This window comes from Corvus brachyrhynchos, unplaced genomic scaffold (assembly GCF_000691975.1).
Source record: "Corvus brachyrhynchos isolate BGI_N302 unplaced genomic scaffold, ASM69197v1 scaffold249, whole genome shotgun sequence".
Lineage (NCBI taxonomy): Eukaryota > Metazoa > Chordata > Aves > Passeriformes > Corvidae > Corvus > Corvus brachyrhynchos.
In genome coordinates this window covers 732,534-747,971 of record NW_008240226.1, presented here as the reverse complement: position 1 = coordinate 747,971, position 15,438 = coordinate 732,534, and the positions used below count along the sequence as shown (strand labels likewise).

At 38.6% G+C, this 15,438-nt stretch overlaps 1 protein-coding gene across 2 annotated transcripts in view; it reads right to left on the bottom strand.

The window, feature by feature from the left end:
• Positions 1 to 12,820, bottom strand: part of FNIP2 (folliculin interacting protein 2) — a 33,992-nt gene extending 21,172 nt beyond the window's left edge. The window contains exons 1-9 of one of the 2 annotated variants that reach the window (XM_017745122.1): positions 12,289 to 12,820; positions 7,172 to 7,298; positions 5,046 to 5,177; positions 3,869 to 3,969; positions 3,715 to 3,786; positions 3,010 to 3,110; positions 2,731 to 2,820; positions 1,553 to 1,624; positions 815 to 944 (exon numbers count right to left, since the gene is read on the bottom strand). In XM_017745122.1, coding sequence (XP_017600611.1) covers positions 815 to 944; positions 1,553 to 1,624; positions 2,731 to 2,820; positions 3,010 to 3,110; positions 3,715 to 3,786; positions 3,869 to 3,969; positions 5,046 to 5,177; positions 7,172 to 7,298; positions 12,289 to 12,470 — 1,007 coding nt within the window. In that variant the 5' untranslated portion in view covers positions 12,471 to 12,820. The remainder of the gene's footprint in view (positions 1 to 814; positions 945 to 1,552; positions 1,625 to 2,730; positions 2,821 to 3,009; positions 3,111 to 3,714; positions 3,787 to 3,868; positions 3,970 to 5,045; positions 5,178 to 7,171; positions 7,299 to 12,288) is intronic. The other variant, XM_008641920.2, reaches the window with a different exon arrangement.
• Between the last annotated feature and the right edge of the window lie 2,618 nt (positions 12,821 to 15,438).

Below are 15,438 nucleotides of genomic sequence, written 5' to 3'. Positions count from 1 at the left end.
TCTCTTCAAAAGAGGCTTAATTTTTATTTTTTACTGAATACATATTTTAACTGGCAGCTTTTATGCTTCTCTTAACTGAAAAAGGAGAGGTCAAATAGCATGAATTTCTTTTAGGTCTCCACTAATTCCATGCTGTCTCTAGGTACAGGTGGATGAGTGCAGAGAGAGGATAATCAAGAACCATTTGCTATTTTGCAAATGACAAGGGAAGAATTTGCTTATTAGCTATGAAAAGTCTTCTGCATTCCATGCTTTGTTATGCCACCGAGCTACAAAAGCTAATAAAATTCCAAAACAGAAGCCAAGCTTTTTGATCACAGCTTTTTTTTCTTCCTGCTTTGGCAGAAGTCACATCAGGAACATCCTGTACCAGCCAAGAGAGTCGTCATGGACTATTACTCCAAAATTTCACTAACTGCTCACTAGTCAGACTTCATAGTAGTATAAAGTAATTATGGGAGCAGTGCTGTTACAGTCACTTTCATCTCAACAGGATGCTCTGCTCCTTCAGAAACAGTTTAGTTTGTTTTTCAGAACATGGCTTCATACACAGCCTATACATTCACACCATATTAATATACAGCCTAAGTATTCAGTAAAAATAATTATATTTCAAATTGGGCTTTGAAGTTCACGTTCAACCAAAACTTAATCTTTCTTTATATTGGCAATCTCATGCAACACGCACAGAAGATAGACTGAGTCGAGAACATTTAATAGCAGGATTTGTACTTTTAAAGAAAAGAGGCTTAAGCTCTGTTTAGCTTAAATGACTGCCAAACAGTGGTTGTAAGAAGAAAGGTGCTGCACTCACCACCTTGGAATAATTCCATTCTCTAAACTGGTTGTCTGACTTCGGAGCCAGCGACGTTGGTAGCTGCTAGAAGATGAGGATGAAGAGCTTGGAGATGGAAAAGGAGTAACCAGAAGACTGCTCAGAGATGCTATGATGAAAGCAAGAAACCCCACATACAATGAATCACAAAGAGTGCTGGTTAAATATTTTTCTTCTTATCCTAACAACAATTTCTCACAAATATTGCTCTTGCTTGCTGATATTTTTCCCACTTGCAACAGGAGAGAAAATTATTTTAAATAAATCTTGCTGCTTGAGGACATTCATTTGTTATAAAGTAAGAGATTGTCCCTAATAGAACATACTAAAATTTATCTTATTCTCATTAAAAGTGTTCTCTCCCAAGAGTTGTTGCCCTCCCATTACAATAGACAGGACTACTTCTGGTCTTCTGACATCATTTTCCTATTCAGTGTAAAAAAAATTTCTCTTCATTTGCTCTAGTAAAGGCTCCAACCAGTTCTTCCTCCAAATTATAAATTGGTTAAGAACCCAGAACATGGTGGCTGTAAATAAAGAATGTAATGACAAATATTCTTGCATTAAGGCTTGGGGCAAATGCAGAGGGCAAACCACCTAGCAGATAAAAACAATTATGGATTTACAGGTCATGAGGTGTCTATATTTCAGGTGAATCACTGCACCAAGGACTTGTAACAATTATAAAAGCAGGCAAACAAGATAGACAGCAGATACCTGACCGAGCAATGCCGCTGTCTCTGTCCTCATTTTGTCCTCTGCTAGGCATATCAACAGGTGTGCTGTGTGCTAAAACAAACAGACCAGATCAATAGAAAATATTACATAATTCATCATACTACGTGTCAGCATTTAAAAAAATGTTTAAGTTTCAAGGTCGTACACCAAAAAAATTACATCCCGTCCTGTTGCCCAAAATCAGCAGGATAGTGTGAAGAGAGGTGGCAGCAAACAGTAGCCTATGCTGAGCATCACGTTACTAGAGGAAGGTTATTCACCCCAATGGCTACGTAAAAACATCTCTAAGGAGCTTAAGAATATGAACACAGTCTGCATTATCAGAAATCAGATATGCTTTGAAAGTGAGGGCTTCTGGTACCCTCATCTGTCAACTCTTGATATACTTGCAGTGTGCAAGATTGTCATTTAACACAGGTAAAGATCATAATGAAATAGTCAAACACAAGGTCCATTAAAAGCTTCTGTTTCACTTGCCAAGCAGAGATTTACTGTCCCCAAAGCCTCACAGTAAGAAACATTCAGCCTATATCACATTACATTGAAGTGTTAGTAGTGCAGAGTCACTCAAATTGTAGAGCATGCAAGATTTGCAAAGGTTGTGAAGAAACTGCATCGTATTTCAGTTCACATTTTTGCAATTAACAGAAGTAATCAGGCCTAAGATCTACCCACCTGCATGGATCATCACTCTGCCTGTAAAAGGAGACTTTATGCAGCTTAAAGTTTTGAGAATTAAAGAAATTGATATTGCTAAAGAAAAAAACCCCTTAAAGCCCCCCAGACTTAGATCAAGAATTTTGAATGTCCCTCAAATTAAAATGTAGCAAGGGATAAGAAAAAGCTGTACACCAGCAAGACACCTGCAATGTTAGCAAGAAACCAGCAATAAGCCAGGAAACATAAGTCCTCTAAGAAACATAAGGGCTAATTCACCTTTAAAGGCACTGCATAAAAATATCTTTAAAATTAAACACAGTAACTTAGCCATTTTGTCAGACAACATATTTTTAAGTATATGCCAGATACACCTGTTGCCACTATTTTAGCCCTCTGTTTCTAGAGACTAATTATGCATGTCCTGCAAAGATTCAGAAGGAGCTGGATTTGTGTGTGCATATGGATGGGTCACACTGTGGCTGGCATTCCACACAAACCTGCAAAGAAAGAAGCACTGCGGATGAGCCGGAGGGGACCTCCTTCAGACACACCCTGCAGCAGTTTGCTGCTACACAGCTGTAACACACCTAGGAAACAAAAGCAACGTAGAGAAAATGGAAAAAAAGGGGAAAAAAAAAAGGTAAAAAAAAAAAAAGGTAAAAAAAATTCAAAAAAGCAAAAAACCCAAGGAGGTGGTGTACTGGGAAAAAAAGCCAAAACTGAATGAACAGATGGCCTTGTGTTGTCAGAAAAACATAGAACCTGGAAATATTTACCTAAATTACTTCCACTGCGACAGGTTCCCAAACCATTCTGATTCGAGCTCAGCTTTCCCAGGCTGGGATCTTGGTTGATGTATTCAAAGCTATCTTGCAAGCTAAAATAGGAGGAAAAGCCATTGTTCCTTAGGAATATGATCAATAGGCATTAATATTAGCTTAAGAATTAGGTTCATTTTATAAAAAAAGAAGGCTGAACATTAACTTTACAACCAAATTCAAGAACAAGTATGTTTCTGAAACTGGAAGGAAACAGGCGTTTGTTTTTTATATTTGAATTATTGGAAGCTTCTATCTGTCACATTTGGGATTCAGTTTATTCATATTTGCCCATTTTGTGGAGGAGGTAAAACAGAACAGCATATTTGTTGAAGGAAACAGAAGTGGGATACAGGGACAAAGTATTCTCAACATATTGCTTCCTCACCTTTCTGACAGCAGGAAGAGATGGAGGCTTTGATTGTCCAAAGCACCTAACCTCTGAACTTTATTGCTTGTCCTGGACAAGTTAAAAAATAGAAATTTGGAATTTTTTCTTTTCCTTTTAATTAAAAACATGGCTGGTATAACTAGCATCTCTTAAGAGAATTCTTCTCCACAGCTGCCTTCCCGATTTTCTACTAGAACTACAAAAGGAGAAAGAAAGACAACTGCACTGGATGGGAAAGGAAAAAAATTATATATAAAAAACCATGTTCTTACTTATTGTTGCTTCCACTGAAGCTTCCTACCCTGGCTGAGAAGACTTTACTTATCATCAGCTGTGGGGGAGAGCTGAAAGGATAAACAGTCATTTCAGTGAGTCATCAATTCCAAGTGCCTGACAAGACAGTGCATCACAGAAAAGGACACTCACCGTATGTAGTGAATTTTCAAGGTGGAGCCTTTGTAACTCATTGCCACTGAGCCAAACATCATTTCTCCCAGCATATTGACATCAGAGGCTGGTCTGGTGTACTACACAGACAAGAACATGGGAACAGCAAAGTCAAAAATAACTTGGCATACTATTTCAACTTAACATAGTGCCACAGTGATGCATTTGGAACGGAGAATACAAAGAAGTTCATCTTTTCCGTGCAGACTAAGATCAGTGCGCACTCAGTGGGGGTTTAACACTGTGCGTGTAGCAAGTACAGCAGGAAGAAATCCTGCATTTTGCTCACTAGATGAGCAGTGCTACCCGTGTTCCAGGGGGACTTCCAAGGGCGAGAAAGAGAAAAAAAGATCTACTGCATTTCCAAAGAAATAGTCATGTCCAGCAACATTTTCATGTAACAGTGTTTGATAAAAGCTGCAAACGTTAACAGGACCTGGATTCTGTGGTCTGGATCCCCAAAAAATAAACTGCCTTCCTTATTCAAATACGTAAATTCAACTTTCCTGCCCTTGTAGAAAGCTTCTTGGAAACAGTTTTTTATTGGAAAATAGTTTGTGATTATACTTAGACATGCAGTCCTCAGACCACTTGCTTATTTTGTGTCAAAGACTGAACATCAATAGTAAATACAAAGAGAAGTTTGTTAATTCTGAAGAAAATCACCTTCCAGTTAAATATAATTATTTTCTTTTTCCACCTTAATCTATCCATGCTTCAAATTTCATTTTTCTAGGTGAAATGCTAACGCTTTTACTGAGAAAGAGCCAGAGTACCTAAAAATGTAATGTTATAGTGAGACAGACAGAAGGGACTCTTAATATAACATGTTCAACAGCTTCTTCAGAACTGACCTGAACCATAAATAGACAAGAACAGAGAACAGGATAGTGCTTCTTACAACCCTCTTATGACAAAACGCTATTAGATATATTTCACAACTCCTTGAAAGATAGGACCAAGATAGACCAAAAGGTTAAGATGCACCCACAAATGCTCTTATTCCACAACCCTTTAAGGATAGTTATCTCAAGGTTCAGATTAAGCTATAATGTAACAGAAGCCGAAGTCATTCAATGCGTCTAGGTGAAGGCTTTTATAAACTAACTTCTTCAGTAAAATGGATAAATAAAAGCAACAAAGTAACAGATATTACCTGATACTTCGGTATCTGTTCTTTGATATTTTGCATACAGCTGATGGAGGGACTGGGGGAAGAAACGTTGCTCCCATTGGTTGCTTGGCAGTTCTTGGCAGAAATCTTTACAGAAGCCTCGTCTGCCATTTTCTATGTCAAAACAGAACAATGTGATAAAAACTATTGAAGTAAATATAAGAACTCCCATCTCTAAACATATAATGGCAAGAATTTTCTTAAACTACAGGAAAGCAACAGAAATAAAGAATAGTCTTATTTGGTTAAAAAGTATGTATCCGTTTAAAAATATTTTTTTGAATGCCAGCATTGGAGCAGGCGGAAAACTACTCTCATATTTACACTGTCAGATAGGTTTTCATAGTATCACATAGAAACAGAGTAATTAGTCAGTTTCACAGGAAGATCATTCCCAATTGTTATGAATTACTCTTTGTAATATTTGCCAAAATTTATGTAAACAAAATCTGAGGTTATGGGTTTCTTACAAACCAATTCCTGTAACCATTTGCAAAATTAATCACTCAAATTGCATGTAACTCTTGCTCCCCAAATGATTAACAGATTTCTAAAACAGAAGAACAACCAGCACAAACAAGGGATGAATAATCCATCATTTGGCATTAACAGGTTAAAGACATACAGTGTATTTCAATATTCAATGTGAATAAGCTTTACTATATTTCAGAGAAATGCACAGTATATACACATGCTTTCTTGACTTTAATTTAAACAGGACTGAGTTTGAAAGTAATTTTGCCCTAATTTAAAATTAATCAAGTTTTAGTTTTGCTGTTTGATAACAGCCAAACACTCAAAATCATTTTTAACATCTCTGTGTTTGCATGGCATTCAAAGTGCTTTGGCTGTTTTAAAAGGGTACTTAGATTAGTGTCTGGCTAGAAAACAGATTACAGCCTGTATCATGTGTTATGAGGGAGGTTATAATCTGTTTTATGTCAGTATTGCATAAAGAGTTTCTGATAGGACATTTTGTAGTTAACTTTTAGCTAAAGTATTAAAGCAAGTGGAATAATTTGAGTATTTAAATGAAGCCAGAAATGTAGTTTTTGCTAAGATGCTGTTTGTTTTAAAACAACTTTAAGATACAAAGTAATGACCTTGATTTTGGGAGGGAGGTGGGGGGAAGAGGGGAAGCAAGATTAACAACCAATCTGACCCATTTACGCTCTTAAGTAGATGATCAGACATCAGCTGATGATGCTCATCAGTCTTACTGATTCAGCACAATGGCATATTTACAGTGTGACTGAAATAGAGATTGTTGCTTTTGAAGCAACTTTGTAAGTAATTTCTACAAGTTGACTTCTTATATGGCTTATACAGGTATATATACAGATCTGCAATAAACCATGCTAGTCTAATAAGATGAAGCTGCTGGTTCTAAAAAAACTTCAGAACAAACAAAAATTTGAAATAATTCAATGTAGAAGAGAAACAGAGAGGCAGTAGAAAAAACCAAGCAAAACTACCACAAGCCAGAAAACACTACTGGTTTACTATTCTTAAAGTGACCTAAGGAAGCTGAAAGCTTTACTCCCCAATTTGTGTGCTTGGAGAGAAGCAAAAAGAACTTGCATCTTGACAGCATCTGCTCTTGCTTCTATGCGTCATCAAACTTACATGGCCATATATATTGCCATGCGTCACGCTTACACAATACAACATGGTTAGCCAGTGAAGTTGTTTTAATTCACATAAAGACAACAACTTTACTAATCCAAATACCAACAGGAAAAAAAGCACCTTTAGACACATGGTAGACGTCACTGGAACAACGGGATTGCACAGCTAGTGCTAACAACAAAAAGCAAACCCAGTCAAACATCAGAAAGGTTCAAGAAATACTCAGTCTAAAGGGAAATAGATTTCTTTGCCTGAAAGTACATCTCGTCTAAGCTATTAAGTTTGAATACCATACTTATATTATAAATACCAAATAGCAGATATGTTCATAGGCTTTTTGTAATCTAACACATACTTGTTGCAGCTATCACAGTGAAAGATCACAAAATTAAGAAGCTGACACTGTCCTATTAAAATAACTACTTTTGGAAAGGAAAACAAAAGAGCAGTAGGACAACAGCAAAATTAACATTTCATACCTGAACCACAGCTTCATCAATTTTGCGGACTGCTTTGGAATCAAATAAGACCTGTCTGCCTCTCCTCTCACAGTCTTGGTAAACTATCAGGCGGATTTCATTCAAGTCAAACTCTGAAGAGGACCAGCTACGGAGTAGAAACACAAGATGTTAAAATAGTGTGTTTACTTTGCAGGTTCATTTAAGTGAAGAAACAGGTATTAGGCAAATACATCTTTTACTTAGCATTTACAGAATCCAGAGTGCAAATCACATAGCTCCGAGCAAAAAAGGAACTCTAAAGGAGTGTCTAAGCTCACTGTCACTGACAAAGGCAGGCACAGCCACACCAATTTTCATCCAATATTTTTCCAAAATTTTCCAGAAAGAGAACACAAAACTTTGTCTCAGCAATCTGCTCCAGGCCTTAAAAACTCTTATTCTCTTCTCTGTACACAGCCCGGATCATCATTATTGTAAGGTAAGCATGCTATTTGATGCAATACTCCCAGTGGCAATAAAACAATGGATTACCATCCTCTCTACTACAGCTTTTCAAAGGCACAAGGCTTACACCCTCTCTCATCCCTCTCTAAACAACACAAACCTAATTCCTGGCAATGTAAGTTAAGATATTCCCAAAGTTTAAGTCTTGCAACTGATAGATAAAGTTTATATTGTTCCATTCTTTTTCCCCAATTCTGAGATATTTCAGGGTTTACAGAGCAGCCATCAATTACTGAGACTTGATCTCCAACTACAATGAAAATAATTTAGTACATTTAGCAAGATACCATTGAAATTCAACCTGAAGCAAAACAATTCTCTCAAGCCAGAATCTGCCCATTCTCCAGAGATACAATACAGCACACGACCTGCCTCATTGCACTACCACAGGGGCTGAGGAGCCAAACTGAGCATCACAGCAATGACAAGAAACCTCACTTCCTAATTCCAAAGGGAGTCAGTCAGTCTACACATCAGAGCATGGAGATTTGCTAGGTCTCAGCTTCAGCTACAGAAAACGCGTTTCAGGTTATGTAGCTGACAAATTGAAATCAATGGAAAAAAACCTACTACTGCATAAAGCAGTGCCACAGAACACTGATGCTCAGTCACATTGCCCCAGCCCTGACCTAGATGGTCTGCACCTGGGGGTGAGAGTACAACTGTTACTAATACTTGTTGGTTTAACAAATTGCATAACAGACTTCAGTCAAGGCCATACTGGTCTTCCACCCAGAAGGAGGTTTCATTTAGGAATTTCCCCAAACTGTGCCTTACAGAAATGAAAGGTAGAGCACAGAGAAGAGCATAAAACCCCTACACAGAAAAAAGACTAGAATTTATCAAGCTATTTCTTTCATTCCATGCTCTGTCAACATCCATAAATCAATAGTGAGGTAAACACTATCAAATCCTGCTAGAATCAGAATAACTGCTTTAGGAGTATACTTGCAGACTTGTGAATTTCAAATAATTTTAAGTAAAGCCAGCTTAATTTCTTCTTTGTGCTCTATGTAGCTAAAAAAAAAAATAAGCCTAAATAGGCATCTTTTTCAAATCCAAAAGACCTCAATCTGGAAGGTTTTATTCTATTTTTAAACATCTTAGGACAGAATGAGCCAGAAACCTATCTTCACTGTAAGGTATTCTGATACAAGTATGCTGTATGTACATAATATGCAAGGTTCCCCATCATGGAACGATGCTAAAGGCTGTTTTGCCATCCACAGTGAGGAAACTTCTTGATGTGTATGTAACATGTTGCCTCCAGAACTGCCAGGAGTGCCAGGCAGATTTCTTTTCAACTCTTCCCTTTCAAAGGCAGTCACAGCATTACGTTAAACCTGCATGAGACCAGACCTGATATCATTGTTGATAGTTGCCCAACAAAGATCCTACACACCTCGCATGCACAGAGAGCTGCAACTACACCATCTGTTTAAGAAGTCTGTTACGAGTTTCTCAGCCCACTGCCTGTGCAATGCTATTACAAAATCCAGTTATACATAATGCAAGAGAAGTCAGAGCCATCAATACACTTCATCCTAGTCTGCCACATGAATCTGATACTCTTCAGTATCAGATATCCCAGTACCTCTTCAGTTACACAGCTACCTATTTACTCTTACACTTTCTTCAACAGAAAACCTCAAGTAACAATGCTGTTTTCTTTAAAAGGCTGTGGGTCTTTCCTTCCTTTAACAACAAAGAGAAGGTACATCTCTATGGCTTTAGCTTAAATTCTATGCCAGAGCAAAGCCTTATTTACCTCCATGACTGGCACAGCAGCATCCCTACTTCAGACCACAGGCCTGCAAGTCTAAACTGAGAAAGATTCATTTCAGACACAGACTGAGCCAATCTAGCCCTGCACCTGCCCACTGATGCAAGGCTGCACGCAGGCTGGGTTGTGTGAATTCAGGTTTCCTTATGAACAAATGAACTCCCTCATTATGCACTAAAGCAAACATCATGTTGTTCATGCAGTGCTGGCTTCTGTATAAGCCATGAACTGGATTTTATGTTAAAGTAGAAGCCAATTTAACAGCGTTTTCCACACAACATGCTAGAACTAAAGATTGCTGCAATCTGTCAGAACTACAAACAGATTCTCTAGTACCAGACAGCAACAAGCTAAGAAATAACATAAAATCTATCATACAGAGCTTCATGTGACTAGCAAACCAAATCTAGATAAGTTATTTCAGATAATGCTTCTTATAGTTCTAACCAAATATCAAACTTACATTTTAATCATGCCACTGCTTACAGATGCAGTTCCTGTAGCAGTCCTACCCATTGCAGAAGAGATCCTCATTTGATAACATCAAGCATATCTATAGGCAATTTACACAGGCATACAAGTCCATGTAGTCCCACTACTTTCACATGGAATCCAGCAGCAGGCCCAAGACTAGTCAGATGACTGAGATGTTTATGTCTGTCACAAAAGCTGATGAGCACTGCTTACAGTACTTCCACCCTTTACTGTTTAACCAAGGTTATATAACATAGATCCCCTAAAACAGGGACAGTGGGAGCATTCAATCATCTCCTAAAAAGAATGTTGAAGAATACAGACAGTACACAGACTCATTGGTCAGCTCTGTTTTCACATGTGTAAAAACCAAAACCCTAAAATGTTTCTTCCTTATCTCTATATCAGCTTCTTGCTTATTTAGCAATGCCAGGTCCTGCATATTCTTAAAAATTAGCTGAATTAATTAAATTAATATGAGCTTGTGTATATGTTCACATTTCAGGTTAAATGTGGCTATTCTGACTGAACATGTTTTCTTATTTAACCACAAAAGTAAGAGCTCCACATATCCTTTCACCCCTTTCTGTAACTACGTGACCCTTCCTGTTACTTGTGTCTGCTTTGGTAATTGTTGGACCCTTCTGTAAACTGAATTCTCTGCAGCAACAGAAATCTGTCCAAGCACATGAAAGTGGATCAGAAACGTAACTGGAAAAGGAAGAAGGAGAAGGCAGTGGAACCTCCACCTCTTGGTGGCAGCATGAGTTACACTAACTCAGTTTGTCCATGAAACTACATAACTTTAGGAAAGGGCACAAAGAAAACGTTCCCGATACATTCCAAATAAGTATTGAGGCTAGTTAGAATGTTAATTGAGTTTTCTTGTTCCCCAGTCAGTTGTCTGTCTGCTTAGTGAGCTAACTGACTCCCTATGGGAAGCCAGTTCCAAAAGGACTTGAAAGGCCAAGGCCAGAACAAGGGGAAAAAGGACAAGAGCATGATGCCAGAAATCAAAGGAAGAAGCGGCTCCTTCAACATCATCAATCTGTTTGAGCGGGTCAGCTTACCTAGCCTCACCTTCAGACTGTATCTTTACGTGGAAGATGCTAGAACTACTAAACACTATCTTCAAGTCAAAATAAATAAACCAAATCAAGCTGTCTGTGTTCATAGGACAGTAGAACCAGGTCTACTAGAGAAACTAAAATGTTAAGGAATTTTTTTTGTTTTTTGAAAGAAAGCCACAAGTTTGGAACGGCTTACAGATATCCTGAAATGTTTTGTCCCCAGAGAAGCTTAAGCTTGCTTTATTTTCTCCTACACTTGCATATAAGCTACTTTCCTTTGGCTTGTTCAACATTTCTTCAGTTGCAGTTATGAGACATGGAGGCAAGGAGATCTCTCTTACTTAGGGGAAAGAAGACTTACTTGTTTCTGGAAATAAGTCACAAAAATTTAGCCTCATTCTGCCCTGAATGCTTTCAGTTAATATAGATCTCCAAACGCCGATCTTTACAAAGAAAGCTTTTGCCTCACCTTTATAATTATCAGCATGCATGCAGTAACTGAAGAGTGACCTATTCAGTTATATTCAAAAACTACTTCAGTTGACCTTAAACTGTTTTTGAAAGTGACTAACCACTCACTACTTCAGTGCAACATCTACAGGCTAGAGAACCAAACAGGCTGAAGCATCTCTATATATCTATATTTTCCTGCTTCTTAGATCAGCAATCCTGAATGTAGAATACTAATTCTAACACCCTTCAGTGCTAGAACTTGGGAAAAGCCACCCTGAAACGTATTTTCAACACGGTTACATAGCTGTAAAGAGTCAGACATCGGAGACACGCTGGCACATGTCTGAAAAGGACAACACAAAAGTCAAATAAACACTACTCTCACTTCAGATTACTTTGATGTAATGTTCCAACTAGAGATAATTTACAAGTAAAGCAGAGGGTTCCCCTCTCCATTCTTCCCCCGCTTCACAGCATTCTCTCCTGTCTGCTCCTTGACCCACTAACACAGGAGGTGGCAAAAAAAGTAAAAGAGGGGAAACTAATTAGGAAACTAGAAAGAGAAGGTAAGATTATTTAACCTTAATTGAAAAGAAAGGCAATTACCCTTTATGCCTCAGTTTGCATATACATAAATCTTACACATCAGAGTCAAGAATGTAGGTTCAGTTTCAAACAGGAAAGACTTTCTAGAGTTTCAGTCAGCACCATCATCAAGAATAAGCTTCTAACAGAACTTTTTCAACCATTTACAAAATAGCCTTTCAGGCACATAATTATAAAACTAGTGTTAAATAAAAATGTCCCTTCTTTGTCAAAAATCATGTACATCAAAAAAGTTACATGCATACCTGTTTTGCAGCAGTCTAGTCACTTTGTTCGCACAGCTGACACTTTGGTCTCTCAAAGACTTTCTAATTCTTTCATCCAATTTGGTACAAGAGAGATTATTTCCAAGTGGTACATCGTTGTTTCTTGCTCTTTCTACTTGTCCCCCAGTGCCATTTGTAGTTTTTGGTGTACCCCCACACATTTTCTTAGCTACAAATCCTCTTGGTAAAGCTCCCTCAAAGAAACTAAATACCTGCTGAAGAGAAACAGCCTCAAGCAGGCTTCTTCGCTATCGATCAACCATTAACAATGGTAATTTACCATCAGCTTCCTTTGCTATAAAGGCAGACAGTCTGCTGAATTTCCAGTTGGGGGAAAAAAAGGCAACGCAATCTTCATATATTCTATAAGCCATTAATACAAAAAGACAGCTGTAGCTAATGTACTCCTGCAATTATTCCAGACAGAACAGACATGACTTTCAGGTTTCAGAAGCCATTGTAGACTTGCTCTTGCTGCTGTCAGAGGTTTTCCTACCAAGCCTGGTGCAAAGCTGTAGCAGATACAACAGCTAATATTGACTTTAGCTATGTTTGTTTCCTGGTATGTGATTTAGGTAGCTGGCAATTATGTAGTCACAAGACTGAACCATATGGCCTCTTTAAAAAAAAAAAAAGAAAGCATAGTTGCTTTTGCAGTGACTCGCCCTTAGTTGCAAGGTTGTTCTAACACTGGCTACAACACCCTGTTAATGGCTCTCATGTGAGCAAGTGTCATCTGACAACCCCTAGCAACCTCATATAGCTTAGAAGCAAGTAAGAATCTGTCATCATTGCCATATGGTTATCGATTTAAAAAACCCAACCACCAACACCAAGAAACACACTAGATATTCTGCACTGTAATGCTTTTACTTCTAAGGACAAATACTGCTTATACTCGGACAAGAACTTGACCCTACTACTTTGAAAAGCTTTTCTTAAAAAGTATGAAGGAAAACAGTGAGAAAAGGTTTGCTGCAGACTTCAAGTTGCTTGATGAGAATTTATAGGCATGTGCCTCTTAAAATAATTCAATGGCAATACTGATGACAAAAATATCTAATAAAATACTCCTGTTACCAAGTTAAGTTTTTGAACAGAACAAAGGAATCAGATCACAGAATACAGAATATCATCGAGCCCAACTCCTGGAGCATCCCCAAGAGTCACACATGTGCCCCAGAGTGTTGTCCAAACACTTCTTGAACTCTGTCAGGCTGGTGCTGTGACCACTTTTCTGGGGAGCTGTTCCAGTGCCCAAACACCCTCTGGGTGAAGAACTTTTTTCTAATGCAACCTACACCTCCCCTGGCACAACTTCAGACCATTCCCTTGGGTCCTGTGACTGATCACCACAGAGCAGAGATCAGTGCCTGCCCCTCCTCTTCTCCTCATGAGGAAGCTGTAGACTGCAATTTGGGGGAAAAAAAGGCAACGCAATCTTCATATATTCTATAAGCCATTAATACAAAAAGACAGCTGTAGCTAATGTACTCCTGCAATTATTCCAGACAGAACAGACATGACTTTCAGGTTTCAGAAGCCATTGTAGACTTGCTCTTGCTGCTGTCAGAGGTTTTCCTACCAAGCCTGGTGCAAAGCTGTAGCAGATACAACAGCTAATATTGACTTTAGCTATGTTTGTTTCCTGGTATGTGATTTAGGTAGCTGGCAATTATGTAGTCACAAGACTGAACCATATGGCCTCTTTAAAAAAAAAAAAAGAAAGCATAGTTGCTTTTGCAGTGACTCGCCCTTAGTTGCAAGGTTGTTCTAACACTGGCTACAACACCCTGTTAATGGCTCTCATGTGAGCAAGTGTCATCTGACAACCCCTAGCAACCTCATATAGCTTAGAAGCAAGTAAGAATCTGTCATCATTGCCATATGGTTATCGATTTAAAAAACCCAACCACCAACACCAAGAAACACACTAGATATTCTGCACTGTAATGCTTTTACTTCTAAGGACAAATACTGCTTATACTCGGACAAGAACTTGACCCTACTACTTTGAAAAGCTTTTCTTAAAAAGTATGAAGGAAAACAGTGAGAAAAGGTTTGCTGCAGACTTCAAGTTGCTTGATGAGAATTTATAGGCATGTGCCTCTTAAAATAATTCAATGGCAATACTGATGACAAAAATATCTAATAAAATACTCCTGTTACCAAGTTAAGTTTTTGAACAGAACAAATGAATCAGATCACAGAATACAGAATATCATCGAGCCCAACTCCTGGAGCATCCCCAAGAGTCACACATGTGCCCCAGAGTGTTGTCCAAACACTTCTTGAACTCTGTCAGGCTGGTGCTGTGACCACTTTTCTGGGGAGCTGTTCCAGTGCCCAAACACCCTCTGGGTGAAGAACTTTTTTCTAATGCAACCTACACCTCCCCTGGCACAACTTCAGACCATTCCCTTGGGTCCTGTGACTGATCACCACAGAGCAGAGATCAGTGCCTGCCCCTCCTCTTCTCCTCATGAGGAAGCTGTAGACTGCAATGAGGTCTCCTCTCAGTCTCCTCTTCTCCAGGCTCAACAAACCAAGTGGCCTCAGACATTACTCATACGGCTTCTCCCCAAGGCCCTTCCCCATCTTTGTTGTCCTCCTTCTTGTATTGCAGTGACCAAAGCCACACACGGGATGTTCCATTAGGCTCTGGTAATTCTACTGCAGAACAAAGTTCTCTTCCCCATCTTTGCTTTAAAAAAAGTTATCCACACATATCTGCTCATAATTCACATCTCACATGAGCTTTGAATAGGCTTTCTCCCCATCAGTAAAATTTTAGACATTTTATAAGATGACAGCCCTACTGCAATTTCCCTTCCAGGTTAAAAAGGGAAAATAACTTCGTTAATGGTCAACCAGAAATACAGCAGTAGAGTTAGAAAACACAGCAAGATTTCAAAACCTAGTGCTACGTGCTACCTGCTAAATAGCACAGCACCCTTAAAATGGTTTTGTAATCTCAGTTAACCCCAACCTCTAAACACTGGACAGAAGTGAAGCAAAAAAATAGAGCAAGGTTAGGTTGAACAACTTGCTCTGTTGCTGAGGGAAACACATAGTAGTAAAAAAACCAGCTCTGCTTCAATCACCAGAGAAGTGACAAGCACTGGATCA